The 20,611-nt window shown below is 49.0% G+C and overlaps 1 protein-coding gene across 1 annotated transcript; it reads right to left on the bottom strand.

Moving 5' to 3' along the window:
* Positions 1–6,103: 6,103 nt before the first annotated feature.
* SLC7A14 (solute carrier family 7 member 14) lies at positions 6,104–20,403 on the bottom strand. Its single transcript, XM_082056392.1, has 7 exons — positions 20,036–20,403; positions 15,036–15,272; positions 13,867–14,084; positions 11,769–11,915; positions 10,481–10,689; positions 9,095–9,972; positions 6,104–6,635 (listed from the first exon to the last, which is right to left on the bottom strand). The coding sequence occupies exons 1-7, from the start codon at positions 20,337–20,339 to the stop codon at positions 6,313–6,315; spliced, it is 2,316 nt and encodes a 771-aa protein (XP_081912518.1). The 5' UTR covers positions 20,340–20,403; the 3' UTR covers positions 6,104–6,312.
* Positions 20,404–20,611: the final 208 nt, after the last annotated feature.

Below are 20,611 nucleotides of genomic sequence, written 5' to 3'. Positions count from 1 at the left end.
TGTTGTGTGTAGGAGGAGGGGGAATGAACAAGCCGAGGAGAGGATCAACAAAACTGTTTGAGGTGATGGAGAAGAATTTGGAAACAAGTCTGCTAGTCAAGCCTCAGTGGATTAGGGTCTGTCCTTTCATCTTGGTCTAAGTCAGACGAAGAATCCAAACGGGGCAACATGGCCATGGGCAAGGATGCTGCAGCTCCCACACCTCACCGCCTCCATGCAGGAACCTGAGGCTGGAGCATTTAAAGGAAAGAAGAGGAAAGAAAAGGAGGCTGAGGGGAGACCTTCTTGCTCTCTGCAACTACCTGAAAGGAGATTGTAGTATGGAGGGTGCTGGTCCCTTCTCCCAAGTAGCAAGTGATAGGACAAGAGAGAGGAAATGGCCTCAAGTCGCACCAGGGGTGGTTTAGTTTGGATATTAGGAAAAATTTCTTTCTGGAAATGGTTGTCAGGCATTGGAATGGGCTGCCCAGGGCAGTGGTGGAGTCACCATCACTGGAGGGGTTTAAAAGACAAGGAGATAAGATTCTTAGGGACATGGTGTAGTGCCAGTGTTGGATTAACAGCTGGACTTGATGATCTTAAGGGTCTCTTACAACCAAAATGAGTCTATGATTCTATGAAAAAAGTGAACAAGGGGGCTCCAGAAGGAGCTGGTCACGTCCTGGGCTGCCTGTGCATCACTCTCCAGCTCTGACACACAAGCCCAGCATCTGCCTTTAAGACCCTGAGCAGTCTTGAACGCATCTCTGTTGTGTTGAGCTTTGCATCGCTGCCATCCCATACAATGTCCCCAAGGCGGGCAGCGGCACTGGGCTGGTGGCAGGACACTTGTGCCCATTACATCACAGGCAGGGCACAGGCAGTTGTTGTACACACTGGAGAGGCGCGATAAGTGCTGCCATTGATGTGCGGGTGCCACGGGTGAAAGGACGGCACACAGACGTGCCAGCTTGTGCAGGCTGCCCGGGGATTGTGGATTGTGCACTGCGGCTTGAGCTGAGAGGTGGCTCTGCCGGTTAACCCCAGGGCTGACCACGCTGTGGGAAACCTCAGAGCAGAAAGCTGCTGGAACACTGCCCTGCAAACAGCCCTGGAGTAGAACAGGAGGAAAAAGCATGGGAAAACCTGGCTGAGGTTCTTGAGGGGGGGGTTTGGCAAGGTGCTGGTGTTGCTGGAGGTGCTTGGGCAGTAGTGCATGACCCAACAAGAAATGAGCACTGCCACGCAGCACTCATAGGTTTTTTGCTGCCCAAATCATTGGGCTGCAACTTGACATCTTCAGGCACCTGGGGCTGGGGACCCTTGGCAGGGGTTGGGAGACCCTTGGCAGGGGCTGGTGCCCACGGTTGCAGGTTACTGGCAGCTGATCCCAAATCCATCCCTTAAAAGACCCTGGGCAAACTACTTGGAGGAAGGAAGAAACTTTATTTCAGGGAAGAGAAGAAAAACCCAAACAAAACAACACAACCCTGGAGCAACCACAGTTAAAACAGACATCTGCAACCATGGGGTGTAAGGAGAAGGGGCCAAGTATGGGACGGCATATTAGTGCTGGCGCTGCAGAGGGGAAGTGTTTGGAGAAAGCATAAAGAACATCAAACTTCTCTAGTTTTTAAAGGATCAAAGCTGAAATACTTGCTCTGTGCCCTCCCAAATCTCCCCACCCCCCCATGGCGTTCTGGGTTGGGTTGGCCACAATGCTGTTGGCTCTTGAAGGCTTTTAGTGCTCGTTTGCTGACCCAAAGCCTCAAAATTGAGTCAAACATAATTCTGCCGGATGGAAAAACTGCTCCATGCTGTGCCTGCTATCAGCTGTGGAGTGGTGAGTATGAGCTCTGGTGGTTACCCTGTTGTGGAGGTGCTGGTCTCTGATGCTGCAGTGCAGCCCTCCCTGGCTCCACCAGGACCAGCCATGGCTCCCCATCATGGGGACTGTGCCTGCAGCCTCCCTGTTCCCCAAATAACAGGAACAACACGACGGACCTCATGGGGGGATGCTGGTGGCTCTAAGCACCCCAAAAGTGAGAGGTGGCCGTGGCCCCCCAGGCCTTCTCACCACCCCCGTGCCTGTGCAGGGGGGACGGTGCCGTGACACCCCAGTTACCCCTGGAAAAGGTGGGTGCTGGCAGCACCGTGAACAGACGGGAAGACGTTGGAGCTCCCCAGGGCTTCGCACTGCAATAGTAAACCTGTGCTCTTTGGCTTTAGGGTTTGTTTGGTTTGGTTTTTTTATTGCATAAACTGACAGCCACTTTTTTTCACAACAGTGCAAGTAAATACCAAAGTCAGCCCATTCAAATGGAACTTCTACAATGAGATTTTGAAGCACTTGAGTCAAGATTTGTTCATCTCTAGCTTCAGTTTAGCATTGAAAAAACATCAGACTTTCAGGTACTGATTGGCTTAACAAAATTTATATGGGAATTTTTTATCTCTTATCTTTTGGTTTAGTCTTTCATTTAAGAGATTTACATTACTATGGAAACTAAGACACATTTGTCTCCAGCTTTCTTTAAAAACCCATTAGTTCCTATTTGATTTTGAAATGTAAAGGCACACAATAAAGCTTTATGCATTTATTAAAATATACAGATTTTGGTAAATTTAGATCTTTTTCTCAGTATCTTGATTATATATATATATATATTACATGTATAGTTGTCAACAACACAATCATCTGAAAATAAAAATCACTCCATAACATATCTGCATATTTTTGTTCTTTCTCATGACACACTAGAAGATCCCATTGTACAATGCACCAATGGGCTTTTGGAAACCACAAAAAAAAAATTAACAGAACAAACTCTTTTTAACAAATACATCAATTTCATATCAGAGCTGCAGAGAATTGTTACACCAGAAAGTTACCACCTGCAAAAAAAAGAGCAAGATACACACCAGAAACACCGAACAAAACGAATTGAAGATCATTTACAAGCTGGATTTACAACATCCCTCGTTGTTCGGGGTGTGATTCCTCTGTTGCGTGCTGGGCCTCGTAACCAAGTGGTTGTAACTGCGTGGAGTGAATTTACAGAGGGACTGAAATCTTTTAGAGTCGGCCTGGAGGACTTGAGGTATTTATGCTCCAACTGTACCATGCATTGGTGCCCCCGGGGAGGGCAGTCAGGCGTGGAGGGGCTGTGTGTCTCTCGCCGGTGGTGGGATTGGGGTGGTGCAGCTCTGCCTGTGTCCTCCTGATGGGACAGGGGTGTGAGAACCTCCCTGAGGACACCCCGGGGGGAAAGGCTGGATTTTGCGGTTACAGCACAAGAAGCACTTGCACCTCCTCCCAGCATCTGAAACCGACCCTGGGGCCAGCGGTGCCCAGAGGTGCTGGACACGCCTGAATATTTTGGTCTTTGCAGCTTTTGCTTGGGCCCATTGAAGACCCCGACACCTTCTACATGGGAAAACACGAGAGCTCCCAAATGGGGGCTGGACCCACGTGTCCCCCAGGCACCGTCACTCGGAGCAGGGTGGGGGGACCCTGCTGCAAACTGACCTCCTTGAACACCGGTCACAAAACCCAGGTCACCTTCTCCTTATATTCCTCCATTAAGTGGCATGAGCTTAGAAGGAGGGTACGGCTCCCACCCCCTGCCACAGTGAGGGCTGACAGCAGCCCGTCCGCATCAGATGGTGTTGTGGCATCAAATGCTGTTTCCCGTCGGTCTTGGGGACATGGTACAGCCGTCTGGGCCCATCACTTCCCCAGGAAGGGGAAGGAGGATGGGTGAACAAGAGCAGCCGAAGGGCTTTACCCAGTCCATGGGTCCAATGGATAGCTTCCTACAGACAGCAAAGAGCAAGGGATCAAGCCCTTGACAGATTAAACGGCATAATTAGAGCAGACATGACGACAGACACTGGTACTGGTAACTGCTCTGTAGCAAGATCTTAAGGCTGCAAAAAGAATAGCAGGCTTCGATTCAACAGGGTATTTGGGCGTGAGTTTGTGGCTGGGCAGGTGCCTAAATACCATGTGGAAGCAGGACGAAGACAACTACCCCAGATATGGTATAGTACAAGAGCTGGTAGGAAAATAGCATCAATCTTTCTCCCTGAAATTGTAAAGCCAAACCTGTGAGGTGCCATCTCTCCTGGGTACTTCTAAGGCATCAAGGACGAGAGCAGTCAAGCACAAACGACAGGTGACCTTTGCGAGAGGTGCTCAACACCAGCAGAGAGGTTTTCCAAACTGGCCTGTGATGCACACATTGCAAACAGCTTTTTAGTGGGACATGCTCAGGATTTCTTCTTGTAGAAGTGTGGTAGGGGTGGGCAGCAGGAGGAGGTGCCAGAGCAAAGCTTACGTGTCCTTTTGCCAAATCCTCGCTCCCATACTAAGGCCCTAGCAGAGGCCAAACTCCTTGCCTTGCCTGGGATGCTCCAAGATTAAAATCTGCAGAATCAGATGCTCTTCTCCACTGGCAAAAGGGTTGTAGTTTGTGACGGTTTGAGACAGGACTTGCAAGTGTGAAACTTTTGCAGACATGGCCAGGGCCTCTCCATCAAGCCCGTGAGCTCCAGTAGTAATGGGAATGACTGCAGTTCCAGGCACCCTCTGCATCAAGAAGTCCCCTTGTTCATGAAGGGTGCCAGGCAGGCCCTGCACTGTGTTTCGGGGGGCTGAGCTTCATCGAGTGAACCAACGATTCTCAGCATCACATGTTGGAAATCCTGCCTCACACCCCATCAATGTCAAATGGTCCCCTGCGATGCCAACAGCAGCCCCTCGTACTGGGGGCTGGTCTGGGCTCCTCCAGGGAAGCCCAAGGGATGGATCCAGCAGCAGCCTTCAGCGCCCAGGAGGAGGATGGGTGTTTCTGTCTGATGGGGTGCTTCCTTGCTATTATTTATTCAAAAAGATATTCCTCTGTTGCAGTGTTTTAAACCAAGCAGGTCAGTAATGGGCTCCAGAAATGGACCTACTAGGTGCCGTCTGCTAATCACTAACTCAGCAATGTGGCTGCTGTCTGTGTCAGGGGAGGTGGTGGCTGTGACCAAACCCCATCACCGCTGACAGTCCTGCAGGGATGCTGGAGATGGGGAACCTGATGGTGCTGCTGGGGGGGTCATGGCCATGGCCATGCTCTGGCCACACCAGAGAGATTAACTATGACAAACGACGACCTCTGCCCTGTGAGCCACTGGCTCCATTTGGTTTCAAACTGAAATATGGACATGTATAGAATCAGCAACATTTTGGTGTTTTTTCATACAACATCCACCAAGCCAGGGTCAGAAACAGAGAAAAAGGTACAAGGTGGAGATGGCAGCAGGGAGGGAGATTTCAGCAGCTGAGTCTTCTGTCAAGATGTGGCATCCCACAGACGTTGCTATTTTGCGAGGGCATGGACATGTCCTTGAAACACCAAGGCCAGAGCCAGTGCTGAAACGTGCCCACTGCAGGGAGGGAATTATGACGAGGTAATTTTTGTAAAAGACACAACGTGGTGGAAACAGCACTCAGCCTCAGACTGGTGGTGCTCAGAGAAATGGTGTGGGGTCCTTGTCGACCATTTGCATAAGGTGGACTAAGCCACGAGCAGGGACCAGAAATGGGACCAGGCTCCCAGCTGCAGATCTGGGATATTCAGCTGCACTGAGATTTCAAGGTTTGACTGAGACAAGGACTAATTTTGAATTGCAGTATTTGGGATGCTGGGGTTCGGGGTGTAGGGATGGACACAGGGGTTGCACTATTGTGTGCACCAAGTGCCTTTGCACCAAAATGGGCCATGGAAATGTTGTGTGATGGGACCAACATCCCTGGATCCACCTCTGAGCTACTCCCTTGAAAGGGATTTGTCCATCTCCATTTCGTTCCTACCTACCTTTCTGTCCCTCTGGCTCAGATATTACTTCTGGGTGGTTCAAAGGAAAAAATACACATGCTAAGACAGTGCCAAAAATGTAAGAGTGGCATCCTGGGGCTGCAGCCATCGGGTGGATGTTCCCCAGGGGCAACTTGTTTCATTCCTTAATGTGGCTCGTTCCACCTCTCAATGCTCTCCCAGTTTGGCACATCTCCCAGTCCACCGCTTCTGCTGGTGCGGCTGGTATTGAGAGATCAACTGGTGCCAGAGGATCAGCCAGAATTCACCAGAGTGGGATCCGACCAGTGGCACCGGCATGGGCCACAGGTGTGTTTGGTTCGGCGTCAACGGCAATTGCACAGCACGTCCCCAGGACCAGAGGTGAGCAGGGCGGTGTGAAGGACCTGGGGAGGACAGGACGGGACGGGGGAGCCACGGAGATCCTTCCTCATCGTCTGGGCAGTGCAGCACCCTGCTGCCTGCCCCACTACTCAGGGGAGTAGTCCAACTCATCGTTGGCGATGAGGGCCTCTGACGGTGGTTTGTGCCTGCCTTTGCTTTTCGACCTGCTACTCGTCCGATGGTTTTCCTTTGCTCCTGCCATTTGCTGGTACGAGAAGCCCTTGTCCTCGGAGGGACCCCAGCCTGGGTAGCCCTCAGCCTCAGTGTTGTAGGAGAAGCCGTCATCCACAGAGAAGGGGTCGACGTCCACGTCGTAGCGCTGGTAGGTGCTCTGGTGGAGGGCCTCCTCCCGGGCGCTGATCTCCAATGTGCTGTTCCACATCCCATAGCCAAAGTAGATGAGCAGACCTGTGGTGGGCAAGAGGGAGAGGGTTGGACCCCAGCTGCCCTCACCAACCCCACGACCCCAGCTAACACATTGCTATAAACACATCATGCCCCAAAATGGCACCTGCCCCCCAAACCCACATCAGGGCTGGGTTTGGGATCCAGCCCAGCTCACCACCAGCATCCTCCCATCCAGCACCAGGCTGGTGCCAGTTCGTGAGAGTTAGGTGTGTCTAAATATGCCTATATTTTTTAAGCCAGTTTATTTTATAGTTGGTATCTGCTCTTCAAACCTATTGAGTTTGTGGTTTTGAGCTGCCACCTGTGACCCAAGGGCTGTATGCTTTAAACATCAGCTGGGATCACTGCTGTCCATGTGATGGTGCCATCTGCAGCTTTGGTGGGACAGCAGCTCCCAGAAGACATGTGGAGGCTGTCAAGCTCTGACAGTCTCCCTCTTCACCCCATTACCCTCCCAGATATCCTTTTCTCTTTGGAGTTTTCTTATGTTCTGTCTCTCTCCTGCTCGTGCTCACAGCCACATGTGCCTCAGGGTTGTCAGGATCAGTGTATTCAGTATTAAAACAGCTCTGAAATCCTGTCCTTCCCCCTTCAGGAGTTTCATTTCATCTTCTCCCTCTAGTCCTACTTGATCTCACCTTCTTGCGCCAATGCTTTCCCTAGAAGCAAATGTATCTGGAAATCTAATTTCCAGTGGATTCTGGGATTAACCTGCCCCAGACATCTGCATGGAGAAACACAGACTTCTCCACACACCACAGACTGCTTATGAGGTTAAATTCAGAATCTGTGCAGCAGGACCACGCGTCTCTGCCAGAAAAACAAGTGGAATGTGGTTGCCCCAACAGGTGAGCAGCCCTGGATGGGGCTGGTGGAGCCCATCCACCTCAATGGAGTGGCTTGATTGACTCGTTGCCATTGCTGGCAGCTGAACAGGTGTTAAATGTACCCATGGGGAAAGTACTTAAGCACAGCGGATTGAGTTGATGCTTTGGAGTAACTCTGCTTCCAGGTAGAAGGTTTTTTTTACTGGGTCTGCAGCTTCACTTATTGCCTTTCATGTCTAACAAAGCACTGAGCAAGTCTTCTCCTGCCCAAAGGGTGCACATGGCAGCCGCTACCCAATGGCTCAGCTTGGGGTTGGAGAACTCTTAGAGATGGAGCTTCACTATGAGACCTCAGTTGTACTCAGCATAGCTGCCATCATCATTACAAACCAAAAGTAGGAATGGCAAAATGGAGGAAAAATGAGGTAGCAACCTCCCCCTGAAAGACTGAAACTATGTGACTACTCTAAACCCTCTGAGATGCCACAGGCAGATCCAAGGTCTGATCCTGTCATCTCCTGGTTCTGCCAACTAAGGTAAAATATCTACAAACATCAGGAGCACCTGAGAAAAAGCACAAAGGCTCGTGAGCCCGGTGTGGTGGCGTGTGCTTGTCTACCCATCCTCCAGGTGATTCCTGCCCTTATGGGAGGTGGCAGCTGACTGTGACCTTTGCATCAGTCCTTGTTCTCTTTCCCCATCACTTTCTCCCTTTCAAGCCAAGACCATGAACCCTGCTCTCAAAGGGGAGGGCTGCCGGTGGGATACTTGTCCAGGGATGGACCTTTTGGGTGCTGACACCATGCTCAGGGTCTGTTGTCTGCAACTGGGGCTCCTGTGGGCTGCTGCGATGTATACATTTACCCATAGGGTTATTAGTTCTCTGTAAACAGTCCTTGGCGTTGATATTGTCTTGTTGCTTCAGTTCTCTGTAATCCAGACTTGTCAGCTCTCCGCAGGAGCTATGAGATCTGCTCTTTGTCTCTGGGGTCTATGGAGTAGGTGGGTTGCAATGTAAAGCAAGGGAAACTATAGATATGACAGGCTCCTGGCTATGTGTCAGGAAGCCTAAATTTGGGAAAAAAAGGCCCACTACAGAGCTTGTGAGTCCCAAGATCCCACTGCCACAAAGTTTAGGACTTAGACCAAGAAAAGGAGATATGGTCCACAGATCCCTCGGCTCTGTCTCTCCCAGGGATGCTGGGGTTGGGTGGCTCTGGATTTTGGAAACACAGTGCTGAGATTTTGGTGTGGGCTGCTGAAGAGCTCAAGTGGGTGAGATAGCAAGAAATCAGGCAGATTTCTGTAGAAAACCTGCCTGTGAGGTAATTTTCAGAACCCAAGTACTTTGTATCAAAAGACTCATCAAAATAGTCACCTTTGCATGGAGCAGTTTACTTCCATCAAACTGACATTTTCTGGAGGTGTAATTTGCAATTTAGCTGTGGTTCAGGGGCTTGATTGACCGAGGTTTCTAAGAACTTCAGGATGACAAGGGACAAATGCAAAGCACTGGGTATGTCCCCGCTGAAGAAGCATCAGCCTAAGCACTCTAATTAGGGAAGTTATTATTAACATCCTTTCAGAAGAGTATCAGTTAAAAAATTTAAAATAAATGACCCTGGGACTCACCCACAAAACACCAGACAGCAAATCGGATCCACGTGACTGTGGAGAGCTTCAGCATGAGATAGATGTTCACCAGCATAGCAAAGGCAGGAACGAATGGCAGGCAAGGCGCCATGTAGGGCAGCTTCTTGGGGTTTTCTGGCTGCTGCAAGATCACAAACACCAGCACAATGATGAGCAGGATCATCAGCACGACAAGGAGGACAGCCCACCAGCTCTGCTCATAGATGTAGTCTGCCCCAAAAATGATGAAGGAGCAGAAGATGAACATCAGGACGAAGAGCAGGAGCACACAGGTGGTGACTGTGTGGCCGGTGGCCGCCGTGGGTCGGTCCATTTTCCCTGGCAGTCCAAGGTGGATCCGCATTGTGTAGTAGCGAGGGCCAATCAACTTCTTCAGCTTGATGAGGTAGATGTTCTCAGACTCATCTGCCTCTATCCCTGAGGTCATGTCAACTGTGCCGTAATTGGGGTGATTCACGTTGTAGGTAGATTTATCAGATTTCCCAATTAGCATCTCGTTATCCCCCAGTGATGGCAGATTTTTTGCCCCACACGTGTTGGTTGGTGGGCCAGCAAACTCTTCTCCTTCACTCGCTGGGGAGCAAGCTTCCTTCTCGCAGTCAGCCAGGATGCCCTCCTTCTTCTTGGTGTGCTCCTCAGAGAGGAATTTGACAAAGCCATCGATGTCGCTCTCAGGCTGGTATCGGAGGAGCAGGACGCAGACGGAGACCAGTGTGTAGGCGAGCAGTGTGCCGATGGACATCATTTCTATCAGGTCCCGCAGGCTGACCAGCAAGGAGAGCAACGCTGCAAGGAATCCGGAGACGATACAAGCCACTACGGGAGTTTCCGTGTAAGAACTGACGTGGGACAAAAATCTGGAGTGCAAAACAGTTGCAGGAAGTTAAAACAGCAGATTGTAGCAGTTCCCTATTGCAATAACCCTGACCCAGCTGGAGGGGCCAGGCTCAGAGCTGTGAACCCTTTTGCTCCTTTTGGACATCCAGACAGCCAGAGACTGGAAATACTGCTGAGGCTGGATCTGGAGTTAGATCTAGGTCTAACCAGTTCTGTGCAATCTGAAATGGGCACTAGGACTCTTGCAAATAAGTGCCAAAATTTTATGCATAAACTTCTTTCTTTCGCAAGTAACTCTTGAATGAAATGCTCAGCCTCCCTTCAGCTGAATCTCGAGGTACCATCACCAAATGGGAAACCTTTACGTAGATCTCTCCCGATTCTTTTTCCCCAGGATTTTGCTTTGGTGTTGCCCTGTTCTGCAAGCACAGGGCTCTCTGGGTGCAGGACAGACTCCGTCCCAGCCAGCACTTTTCCCATCCAGGTCCCAATAGAACAAAAATAAATGCCATCATGGGCATGACTGACCTGAAGAGCAGCCCGTCACCAGCCATGGCGTAAATGACCCTCGGCATCGGGAAGAGGGAGCCCAGCAAGCTGACGGTCAGGCCGGCCACAGACCCAATGGCAACGATAAACTTGGCTGCGTAGAAGCCGTGGACCACAAACATTTCCATCAGTGGGGACTCCGTGTCGATGGCATCATATGGCACCATCAGGGTGAGGATGATGCTCACCTGGGGGAGGCAAGAGGAACAGGGCACAGATGTCAGCAGCAGCTCTGGATGCCACCGGGGACTCACAGGGTGTGAGGGCTGCTTCTAAAGGGTGGAAAGCTAAAAAATTTCAAGTCTGATTGCATTTGTACCCGGATGTCGCCTGTGGAGGAGATGTAAATTCTGGAGGTAAGGCCTGTGTGTGCTTTGCTGTGGGGTGGTTAATCCAGGGGACTGCAGGGCCTCGGTTTCTGCCATCTGAAGGCAAGAACGTGACACCTTGCACCTCGCTGCAGTGCTAATGCAGGAGGCTGGTGGGTCTCGGTGGGGTTAGTAACAATCACATCTGCCATATTCCTGTGCGGACACAGTGCTACTGGAGTCGTGCACCCCCACAGGACAACCCCAAACCCAAGATGGCATCACTTGGGAACACTGGTCTTATCTGAGCCAAGGACAAATTGGCTTTGAGGGAAGCCCACCATACTGCAGGAGAGGCAGTGGCTGAGTTTCATTGAAAAGATCAGAAAAATATTTTTTCTCTTTTAGAGAGAAAATCCCTAAGTACGAACATGCATTTATTGGAGTGCAGAGCAGCTGGACATTGCTGCTGCCACATCTTTCTCATAGCCATCTCTGCCCATCCTACTCCTCCACTTGGACCCTCTTCCACATCTTTCTTCCACATCTCCCTCAAGAACATGGACAAATGTTGCTGCAATGCTGCTGCTCCTTCAGCTTTGCTGCACTTCTGGATGCAAAACCAGCTGCAGATGGGGATGAGGCATGGGGAAAAAAAATGCTGCCACCATCTCCCTGCAGCCAGCAGAGGGATCTTGGCAGGGTGACAGGAGCCTGGGGACAAACCCAGCTGGAGCCGAGGGGAGCCTCAGCAGGACACTGCAGTCACATGGAAGCACAGCTGATGTCTCAGTTCCCACCAAAGAAAGGGCCCTTGTCTGAGGGTCAGATTGGCACCCCAGCTCATGGGGACGGAAGCCATGCAGATACCCAGAAGGGGCATGCTCTATATGTATTTTTTAAAAAATATATATACATATATATAAATTTATGTACATTTACACATAGCTGGTACTTACAGAGACATATGCTGTCAAGCATGTGACGAGTGAGGCCGTGATGGCATAGGGGATGGAGGTGTTGGGACTCTTCGCCTCTTCTCCTGTGGTAGCGATGATGTCGAAGCCGATGAAGGCATAGAAACACGTTGCGGCCCCTTTGAGCACCTGCATGGAGGATCAGGCATCTGAGTGACAGGAGGAAGGCTGGCACTCACCCAGGGAGAGGGAACTGAGGGAAGATGAAGGAGCCCAGTTCTGTTCAGTCTGAGTTAAGGGGTGAGGGGGGCAGATCAGGAGGTACAGATGTTAAGCTGGGTCTTACCATCTGGGGACTGACCCTGGGAGCTCCTGTAACCCAGTGATCTGGTCTACGGAAAAGATTTCAATGTGTGGCCCGAGTCACTGAAGGCATCTGCAGCTCACCCATGATGTACCACAGACCTGCATCCATGCAGTGCCCGAATGTGCTGGGAGATCCCAGTAGCAATAGAGGAGACAATTAACTAATTTCAGGTTTTCTTTCACAATAATCCACCCCAAATCTGTTTCTATTAGTATGGATTTGGAGCATGTTTACAGATTCCATCTTAGCGAGATGTCTCATGTGGCAGCAAGATCCGCCAGTGGAAGAAGCAGGAGGGAGCAGCAACAGTCAGATGCACCGCTCTCCAAACAACCTCTGTTTTGCTTGGAAGCTGCAGACAGGTTGGGAGCACACATTGAAGCACTTGGATGAGGAATTATTTATACTGTTTAGTTACTTTTAATGTGATTTTTAAAAAAATATAAAATATTTGCAAGGACATTTACATGGAAGAAACACTGAAGCAGGGTAAAGACTGTGTGGGTGTAAGGAGTAAGCTGATCTGCAGTTGTAAAACTCTCACATACATCTAGCTAGCTGGCTGGATACCACATGTCCATCACATCTCTGTCATCTCAACTGTCTAGTGATGGAACAGACAGTAAAATTCACTCATTTCAGGTGACTACCTGTAATTGCCTTTTCAAAGTACACCCTATGCTCCTGGGGATCTCATGCTTGTGCTATGGTGGATTTCCTAGTTCCTTTTAAAAACAATTTGGGAGACAAACAACCAGCTGAAAACGATGGGAAGGCTCTATTGATTTTTATGTGCTTTGGATATGTATCTTTTAAAACTATATATATTTTTGCCAAGAGATATTTGGTGGGTTGAACTAGAGCAAAACAGCTATTTTCTGTTTGGTCTTTTTCATCTCTATTGTGTGGCATAAAAAGCCAAGCACAATTTAAAGGTTAATATGATCTCTGCTTTCAAATGGGCCTCAGTGCTCTTCTCCTCAGTGTTGTTCTCTGGTAGAGAGGTACTGAGTTACTGAAGGGAGGTGCAGGGGTTGTATGGCAGCTTGGGAACCTTTCAGTAATCAAGAATTTTAGTTTACTTTTCTTTCTTGCTTATTTTTTCTGTACAAAACCCTGATGGAGTCGAGCAGTGTAAATCTGAGAAATTATCTTGGGTTTAGGCCAGCAGAGATATTTTCAGTCTCTGTTCATCCTTGGATACAAACCAGTGCAAGCAAGCTAAAAAAGCCAAATATGTCCAAATTCTTAGTAAGCTTTGAGGGAACATCCATAAAGTAAGTACTGGCAGGTGGCATTATGAAGTGCTCAAAACAAATGCTTGAGAACATTGTTGTTGAGAACCAGCCAACATAAGTATTTCCCCCTCGGCAGAGGCTGAGCCAGCTCCTCCTGAGCGCCCTGTCTTGGATGGCCACCGCATCTTGCTCCATTGCCGGGCAATTAGTGGCATTTCCTGACATACATTTTCATGTGGAGTTTGTTTCTCCAGGAGGATGTTTTGGAAAAGTTCTGAGTTTATTCTAAGAGGTGGCAGGAGACATGGACAAAGCATTGCCATACCCTTTGGGTTTGGAAGAGTGATGAGGTCTGGATCCAAGGCTGCAGTGGTGGAAGTTGGAGGTCCCTGGCCAAAGTGCAGGTGGGTTTGGCAGGGTTGAGATTTGGGGAGGGCAGTGGAAGTGGGGTGCATATACCAGAGCAAAGCTGAGTGTGTGGCAGGTGGTGGCACTGCTTAGGTGCTGCATGTCCGTCTGTGCACCCAGGACTTACCCCCGGCCATCCAAACGGCAGGAATTGCCCTTCAGCCCAGTTGTCACCTTTGATGTAGAAGAGACCAGCAATCATGATGAAGATCCAGACTGCCAGGTTAATGACGTTGAGCACGTTGTTCAGCCCCACCGAGTTCTTCACCCCCATGGCTACAATGATGGTGACAATGACAGCAATGACTAGAGCAAGAAGGTCAGGGTAGGACTCCTCTCCTTTCCCTAGGTAAGAGAAAAGAGGTGTGTAACTCTTCATCCATAGCTGTGGACACTATCTACAGAAACTCTACAGGAGCTTTTAGAAATGCTTTTCAGACCCTGAGGCTTTGCAAAACTCCTTGACCTCATTGCAAAGGTGGTCTCCAGATGCCCCTGCCTCCGCTAGCTAACACTGTTTTATTAAGGTGATAAATCCTGATCCCTCAAGACACTGTTAGGAGTTTTGTGAGGGCAGCAAACAAATGATCAGGTCCCAGTTTGCACAAAATATATTGGCTAACTACTAATTAAAACTCAAACATTAAGTTTTCATGACACAGGTACAGGATAGCTAGCCGTTTTACTCACTGGGAGGAACCATGGCCTGCTGCTGGAACTGCTGGTCATGAGTTTCTACACAGCAGCATGGCAGGCACTGGCTTGTACTCTCTAAAAAGACTCTTAATGGGACCGAGCAAAGTGCTTGCACTGGGTGAAGTGCTCGTGCACCGTCATTAGCCTCTGACATTCCACTAATTTTTCCATGTGCTTATTCTGCTAAGTGCCAGCTCATCCCAAAGGAACTCAAACTATAGGTGTATCCCACACATCCTGAATCCAGTATGGGAAAAAACTGCAAAGGCAAAATACCAGAGGCAGATGGATTGTAAATTATCATAGAATCATAGAAACATTTTGGTTGGAAAAGACCCTCAAGAGCATCAGGTCCAACCATGAAACAAACACTGGCACTAAACCATGTCCCTAAGAAACTCATCTATGTGTCTTTTAAACACCTCCAGGGATGGTGACTCCACCACTTCCCTGGGCAGCCTGTTCCAATGCCTGACAACCCTTTCTATGAAGAAATTTGAATAATGAATGAAGCCTAATATCCTTGTCTGTCTTCTGACAAGCTTCCAATTACTTTCCAGGCCTTAATGAATACAGGTAGCTACACACAGTGTGACGCACCTAGTCCGTTCAATGTCCCGACACTGTTGATCATCCAGCGGCTGATGGTGTGGTTGGCCAGCGAGTCGAACATGCTGCTGAGGGCGCTGGCGCCTGCGGCCGTGCCGATCAAGTACTCCAGGATGAGGTTCCAGCCGATGAAGAATGCCACAAACTCCCCTACTGTCACATAGCTGTAGGTGTAGGCAGAGCCCGTGGTCTTGGGGACCCGCACACCAAACTCAGCGTAGCAAACACCTGTTTAAAATATGAAGCAACGTAAGGAAAATGTGCTTGGAAAAGGAAAAAGCAAAACTGTCTCTGTTCCACCTGCCTGGAGGTGACAGAAGGTGCCCAGGGCTGTAGGCAGCATCAGGGGGAGCCCGGAAGCATCAGCTCTTCAGGAAAAGATTTCAGTAGACCTTAATAATTTCTAAACTCCTTGTGTACTTACTACGTCAGGATACTTTTCAATAAAAACCTGACCCCGACACATTGCAGAATTATTGAACCCATAAGCTGAATTTGGTGCTACTTCTTTTCTTGGTATTGGAAGGTTTTGGTATTCCATTCACTGTTTAACATGCATGCACGTTGCTGGCCATGCTTTTCAATGGGACTCTTCAAAACTTGATTTCTGTAAAGCAGGCCCAACCTCAGGAGCTGCAAGACATCCCAATCATCCAGCCCTACAGAGTCATTATTTAAAGATGATGAAAAATGCATGCACTCAGCAAAGGTAAGACACTCACAGATAACTACAGGCCTGAATGATTTATAAAACAGGTGCTCTGATGGGGACAAGTATCTAGTTTCTCTCTTTGATGGCCTTAAAAATCATATAATCTTTCTTGAAGGCAGCTCTACTTTTAGCCAATGACAAGATAAAGCTTAAAGAGGATTGTTATTGATACAGAATGATAACAGCAAAGCAAGGATATTAATGTGTATAAAATGCTTGAGTTTTCAATTACTCTATTAGGGTTCCAAAATAGAAGAGTAATCTTTCACCATGTATTGCAACATGTTGTGGATATCTGCATTAGGTATCAACATATATTAAGAAAACAAACTGGTTCTATAATAATATGCACTATCCAGTCCAGCGGACATAAGATGCAAGATCTGCCATCAGTCCCTGATTGCCACTGCCCATGTTGGGTGACATTAATCAAACCACTTAGAGGTGCTGCAGGTCCTACATCAGAAACGGGGTTCACACCACCTTCCCTCTCTGCTTAAAAAGGAAGACAATATATAATTTATTAGGATGCAGATTTTATCTCACTAATCTCTGCTGCATCAGCAGTGTATTATTATTATTATTATTATTATTATTATTATTATTATTATTATTATTATTATTATTATTATTATTATTATTAAACTGCTAAATAAAACTGTGTTGCTCAGTTACTCCTTGGCAGTCCTGGCTATTTGGCATCTCATCCCCTGGCACCCAGAGGGATGCAGCTTTCCCTTTGGCCCTGCACAGCCAGCCCAGCTCTGGGAGTGCACCCACTCCTGACACAATTCCTCGAATTTGGAGACAGTTTTATTTTTTTCCACCAGTCAAGAGTGTTTGCAAGTTTCTGCAGAAAACAAACCAACACAGTAGCTGTTTGGGAGGGTAGTTTTTTTACAGAAGACCATTTCTTTTCCTTGAATATCAGCTACACTGTGTAATTGGTGTGACAGTCATTCTGCTGGTGTAATTATAGTGTTATTGACATTATTCCAAAGAACACAAACACAGCTGAGCAGTTTGGTCCATGACATTGTCCCTTCCTAGCTCCCATCTACAAGCCCCCATTTTTCAGAAGTAATTGACCTCTCCACTCTCTGGTTATCTTGTTTGAGGGTAAGAGGTGACACCTGGCACGAGGACACAGAGGCACCGTGAGACATTCTATAGGCCACTGGCACTATGGGAGTGATGTTTCAGGTGAAACAAGCCTTTGGGGAGGGGCCTTTCAGCAGTGCTGGAGGTAACACCAATTAATTCATGTTTCCACACAAGAAATCCAGAGGGACTATCCTTTGTTAAAGAAGAACAGCCAATTTATTGAGGCAGGTATAGGGCAAAATCCCATTTTCAGCAAGCCGCTGAGCATATCCAGGGTGTTTCATGATCACTGTGTGCAGATATATAAAAGGCAACTCCATAAATAAAGCTTCCTGAAAAAAAGGACTCCCATTTCTCCAGGACCACCCAAGCAGCTCATGACGAGCTGCAGCTGGAGCCCCTTATCCCGGCTCTTGTCCTGCAGGGTGACAGCACCTGAGGCACATGCTCAGCTCTCCCCTGCTCCACTGTGCCTCTTGGCTGCTGCTGAGTCTGCAGTACCAGGTAAGAGCATCATGATGTGCTCCAAAATTGTGTGGCTCAGTGCCTGAAATTCCCAGGAAGGGTTGTTGGAGTAGCAGAGCAGTTCCCATGGGAGAGAAAGTCTCTTTTCTTGCACAGTGTGGCACCCAAGCTTGTGGGGTTGTGTGGCAGAGCAAACTATCCCACTCTGGTAACCACTGTGGGGGAGGACCCAGCCTCAGCTCACAGTGAAGAGTTTGTAAGATGTGATCAACGAGGCTGTACTACTTTAAGAAAGGAGATTACTAAAGGGACAAGCAACAGCTTGTGGAAAAGGCTGTGGAGAGGGTAACAGTGTTGGGTAAGATGCAAACTGCTGATTTTTTACAAGAAGTGGTTTTGGTTAGAAATGGGGGTGAGGGCAGAGAATCCCAGTGGTCACAGTTGATGGAGAGAGCCTGAGCTGTCCCCAGGGCAGCTTTGGAGGCTTTGTGGAGGGAATTTGGACAAATGTTTCTGATTGAGACCTGAATAAAAGGCATTCTAGTGAGAAAATGAGAGAGATCGATTTCATTTAATTTATCAGTTTAATTGATTATACTATCTCTGTAAGTACCCTCATGGGGCACATGTTGCTTAAACTAAGGGAAAAGCATAACTAGAATTTTTTCAGGTAGATGAAACTGGAAAAATCTCTACCTGAAACCAGGCTAAACAGTGCAGAGTGGTTTCCCACCAGTGGGACTTGCCTGGCAGGGCTTCCCTGCGACTGCTTGTCAGGGGAGCTGACGGCTTTCTGGAATGGGCTTTTTTTACTCAAACCCCTCCTGGACTCAGTTTGCAGGCAGTGGGATCTGACTCTATGATCTTCAATACATCAAGAGAAAGCAGGTGATCTAGTGGTCCCATCTGGCCTTAAAACCGTGAGAAACTCCTTAAAATCTGTCTGTGCACACTTATATGAGCTCAGTACATAGTGCTCTGGGAGTGACTGTGATATGAGAGCTGAAATCGCTTCCTCCGTGAGCCCCATAGCCCATCCAGCTCCCAAACCCTCACTCGGTTTTACTTGCCAAAAACGTGTTGCTGTTATAAACAACAGCAGCGTCAATGATGAAGTGAGGAAGCGGTCAAGGAGACTATCAAAACACCACATCCTTCCCAAAACACTTTCCCAGGGCTATAAAAGCAAGCGGAGATGAAAGCTGAGCGGGAAGCGGCGTGGGCTCCTGTAGGTGAGAGGAGCTCCCCGCTGCAGGGCAGGGCTCGCATTTGGGGTGAAAAAGCCCCTTTTGGAGGACAGTGTGTTTTTTTTAAGATGAGATCCACCCCGGTTCTGTTTGCTCTTGATTTCCCTCATGGCCAGTGAAACCCTCACAGAGGAGAGAGAGCAGATGGTGGGAAGGGATAAAGACGCTGATGTTATCTACTGCCCTGGTTAAAAAATGAGTGGTTTCATTCATTTGTTGTGTTGGAATCTCAAATGAGCATTGGATCTCATTGCGTGGTCTCAGCTCTTGTTCTGGACTGAACCAGTGATAGATCTGTCTGAGCTGCCCTGTCACTGGGGTCTAACCGGGGAGCAGAGAGGCAGGACTGTTGGTGTGGTGGTCCCCAGCCAGCATCGCTGCGATCTTGCCCTGGCATGGCTTTGGGGACAGCATGACACTCCTCCCCGGGCTCTGCCAGGGTTGTGCCTCTGCAGTGCAGGGGCGTAGGAGGTTCAAACTCACACAGACTCTGGTGGGGTCTCCATGGAGCCGCACCGCAACCCCCAGGGACAAAGCATGATATGCTTCCACCTCCCGCTACAAAAATCAAGAGACTTGAAAAGCTGAGGTGGGTCATTTTGCTGTGTTTGCTGTTCCCATCTTCTATCAAAGCCCTTTGCCATTTACTCGAATTTCCTTATTCAACCTGCGGATAAAAGCTGGATACCAGACTGACACAGCGTGCAAAGTCCTCTGAGCGGGAGAAAGGGAACATCACATCATCGTGTTAGCACTGATCTGGAAAGGACAAATGCCAGCAGTACTGGCTTCATGTGGAAACCGCAGCTCGAGCCATATGCTCAGCTGGGTTCCTACAGAGGAGGCAGAATTCACCAGCTTTTCACTCAAATATGTAATTCCTCTCTCTCCATACATTTGTTTGTTGGGTTTTTTCTTTGGAAATTCAGTGTGTCATCCTGTGCAAACAGGAGCTAATAAAATCAACCCCAAAACTAATTGAAGAATTTTCTAACTGTTAGCCATGTCCAGAATAAAAAAAGCCAGGCCTGGTGCTACCCAAGCCACCAATTCCCTTTCTGTTGAAACAGAGTTTCCCACAAGCCATGTTATGCTTTTGCTCCAGTGCTGTGGCTTGGCCACGTTCTCTGCCTGGGATACATGCTGCAAAACTCTCAAATGTTTCAAAACATACTGACCACAGGCTCCATCTTTGGGGAAGCCATCAGCAGCTCATCAGGGTAATTACGCTTGGGCTGCTGGCTCCCAGTACAAGGTTTTGTCTGAAGTTTGGGCAATGAGAGACAGTGCACTCCATGAGCTGGGTAAGGCCAGTGGAAAATGGTTTTTCAGTCTGTGGGGAAGTCGCTACTTCCTTGTAGCCTATGCTCTTGAGCACGGACCCTACCAGCTGTCCACCCATAAATGGAGCCAGAGGATGCATGACATGTCACGTTACTCAAAAACCCACTCGCACAACTCACCTGACAAGATGGAGGCAACAGCAGCAATGATGAAAGAAACAATGACCCCGGGCCCTGCCATCTCCTTGGCCACCAGGCCAGACACCACGTACATGCCAGTGCCCACACAGCTTCCAACGCCGAGGGAGATGAGGTCAAGGGTTGTGAGGACCTTGGCCAGCCTGGAGCCCTGGGCGGTGGTGGTCCCTGTGCCCTCCAGCATCGACTCCACCGGCTTGGTGCGCAGGACGCGGGTGCGCAGGGCATGGCCCGCGGCCCCCCATGGCACCCGCCGAGGGTCCAGGCGCGAGAAGAAGCCGCTCATGGCTGGTGCTGGGCTCCACGGAGGTCGGTCACAGATGGTTTCGGCAGCACCTGCTCAGGGCTGCGGCTGCATCTCCCTCCTGCACTGGTGGCCCGTCTGCAAGAGAGAGTAACACAGTTTTCAACTGAAACAGCAAAGAAAGAGGGACGTGCTCCACATGGAGGAACCAAAAGGGGGCCCTTAGCTGGTTTCTGGCTGAGCTCCAGCACTGGGAGAGCCCTGGTCCTGAGGGGAGCTTTGCTTTTGCCAGGGCTGCTGCTCTGGAGAAATCT

This window comes from Streptopelia decaocto, assembly GCF_964273445.1.
Source record: "Streptopelia decaocto genome assembly, chromosome: 6".
Taxonomy (NCBI): Eukaryota; Metazoa; Chordata; class Aves; order Columbiformes; family Columbidae; genus Streptopelia; species Streptopelia decaocto.
The sequence above is the reverse complement of the archived record's forward strand: the minus strand, read 5'-3'. Positions and strand labels throughout refer to the sequence as shown.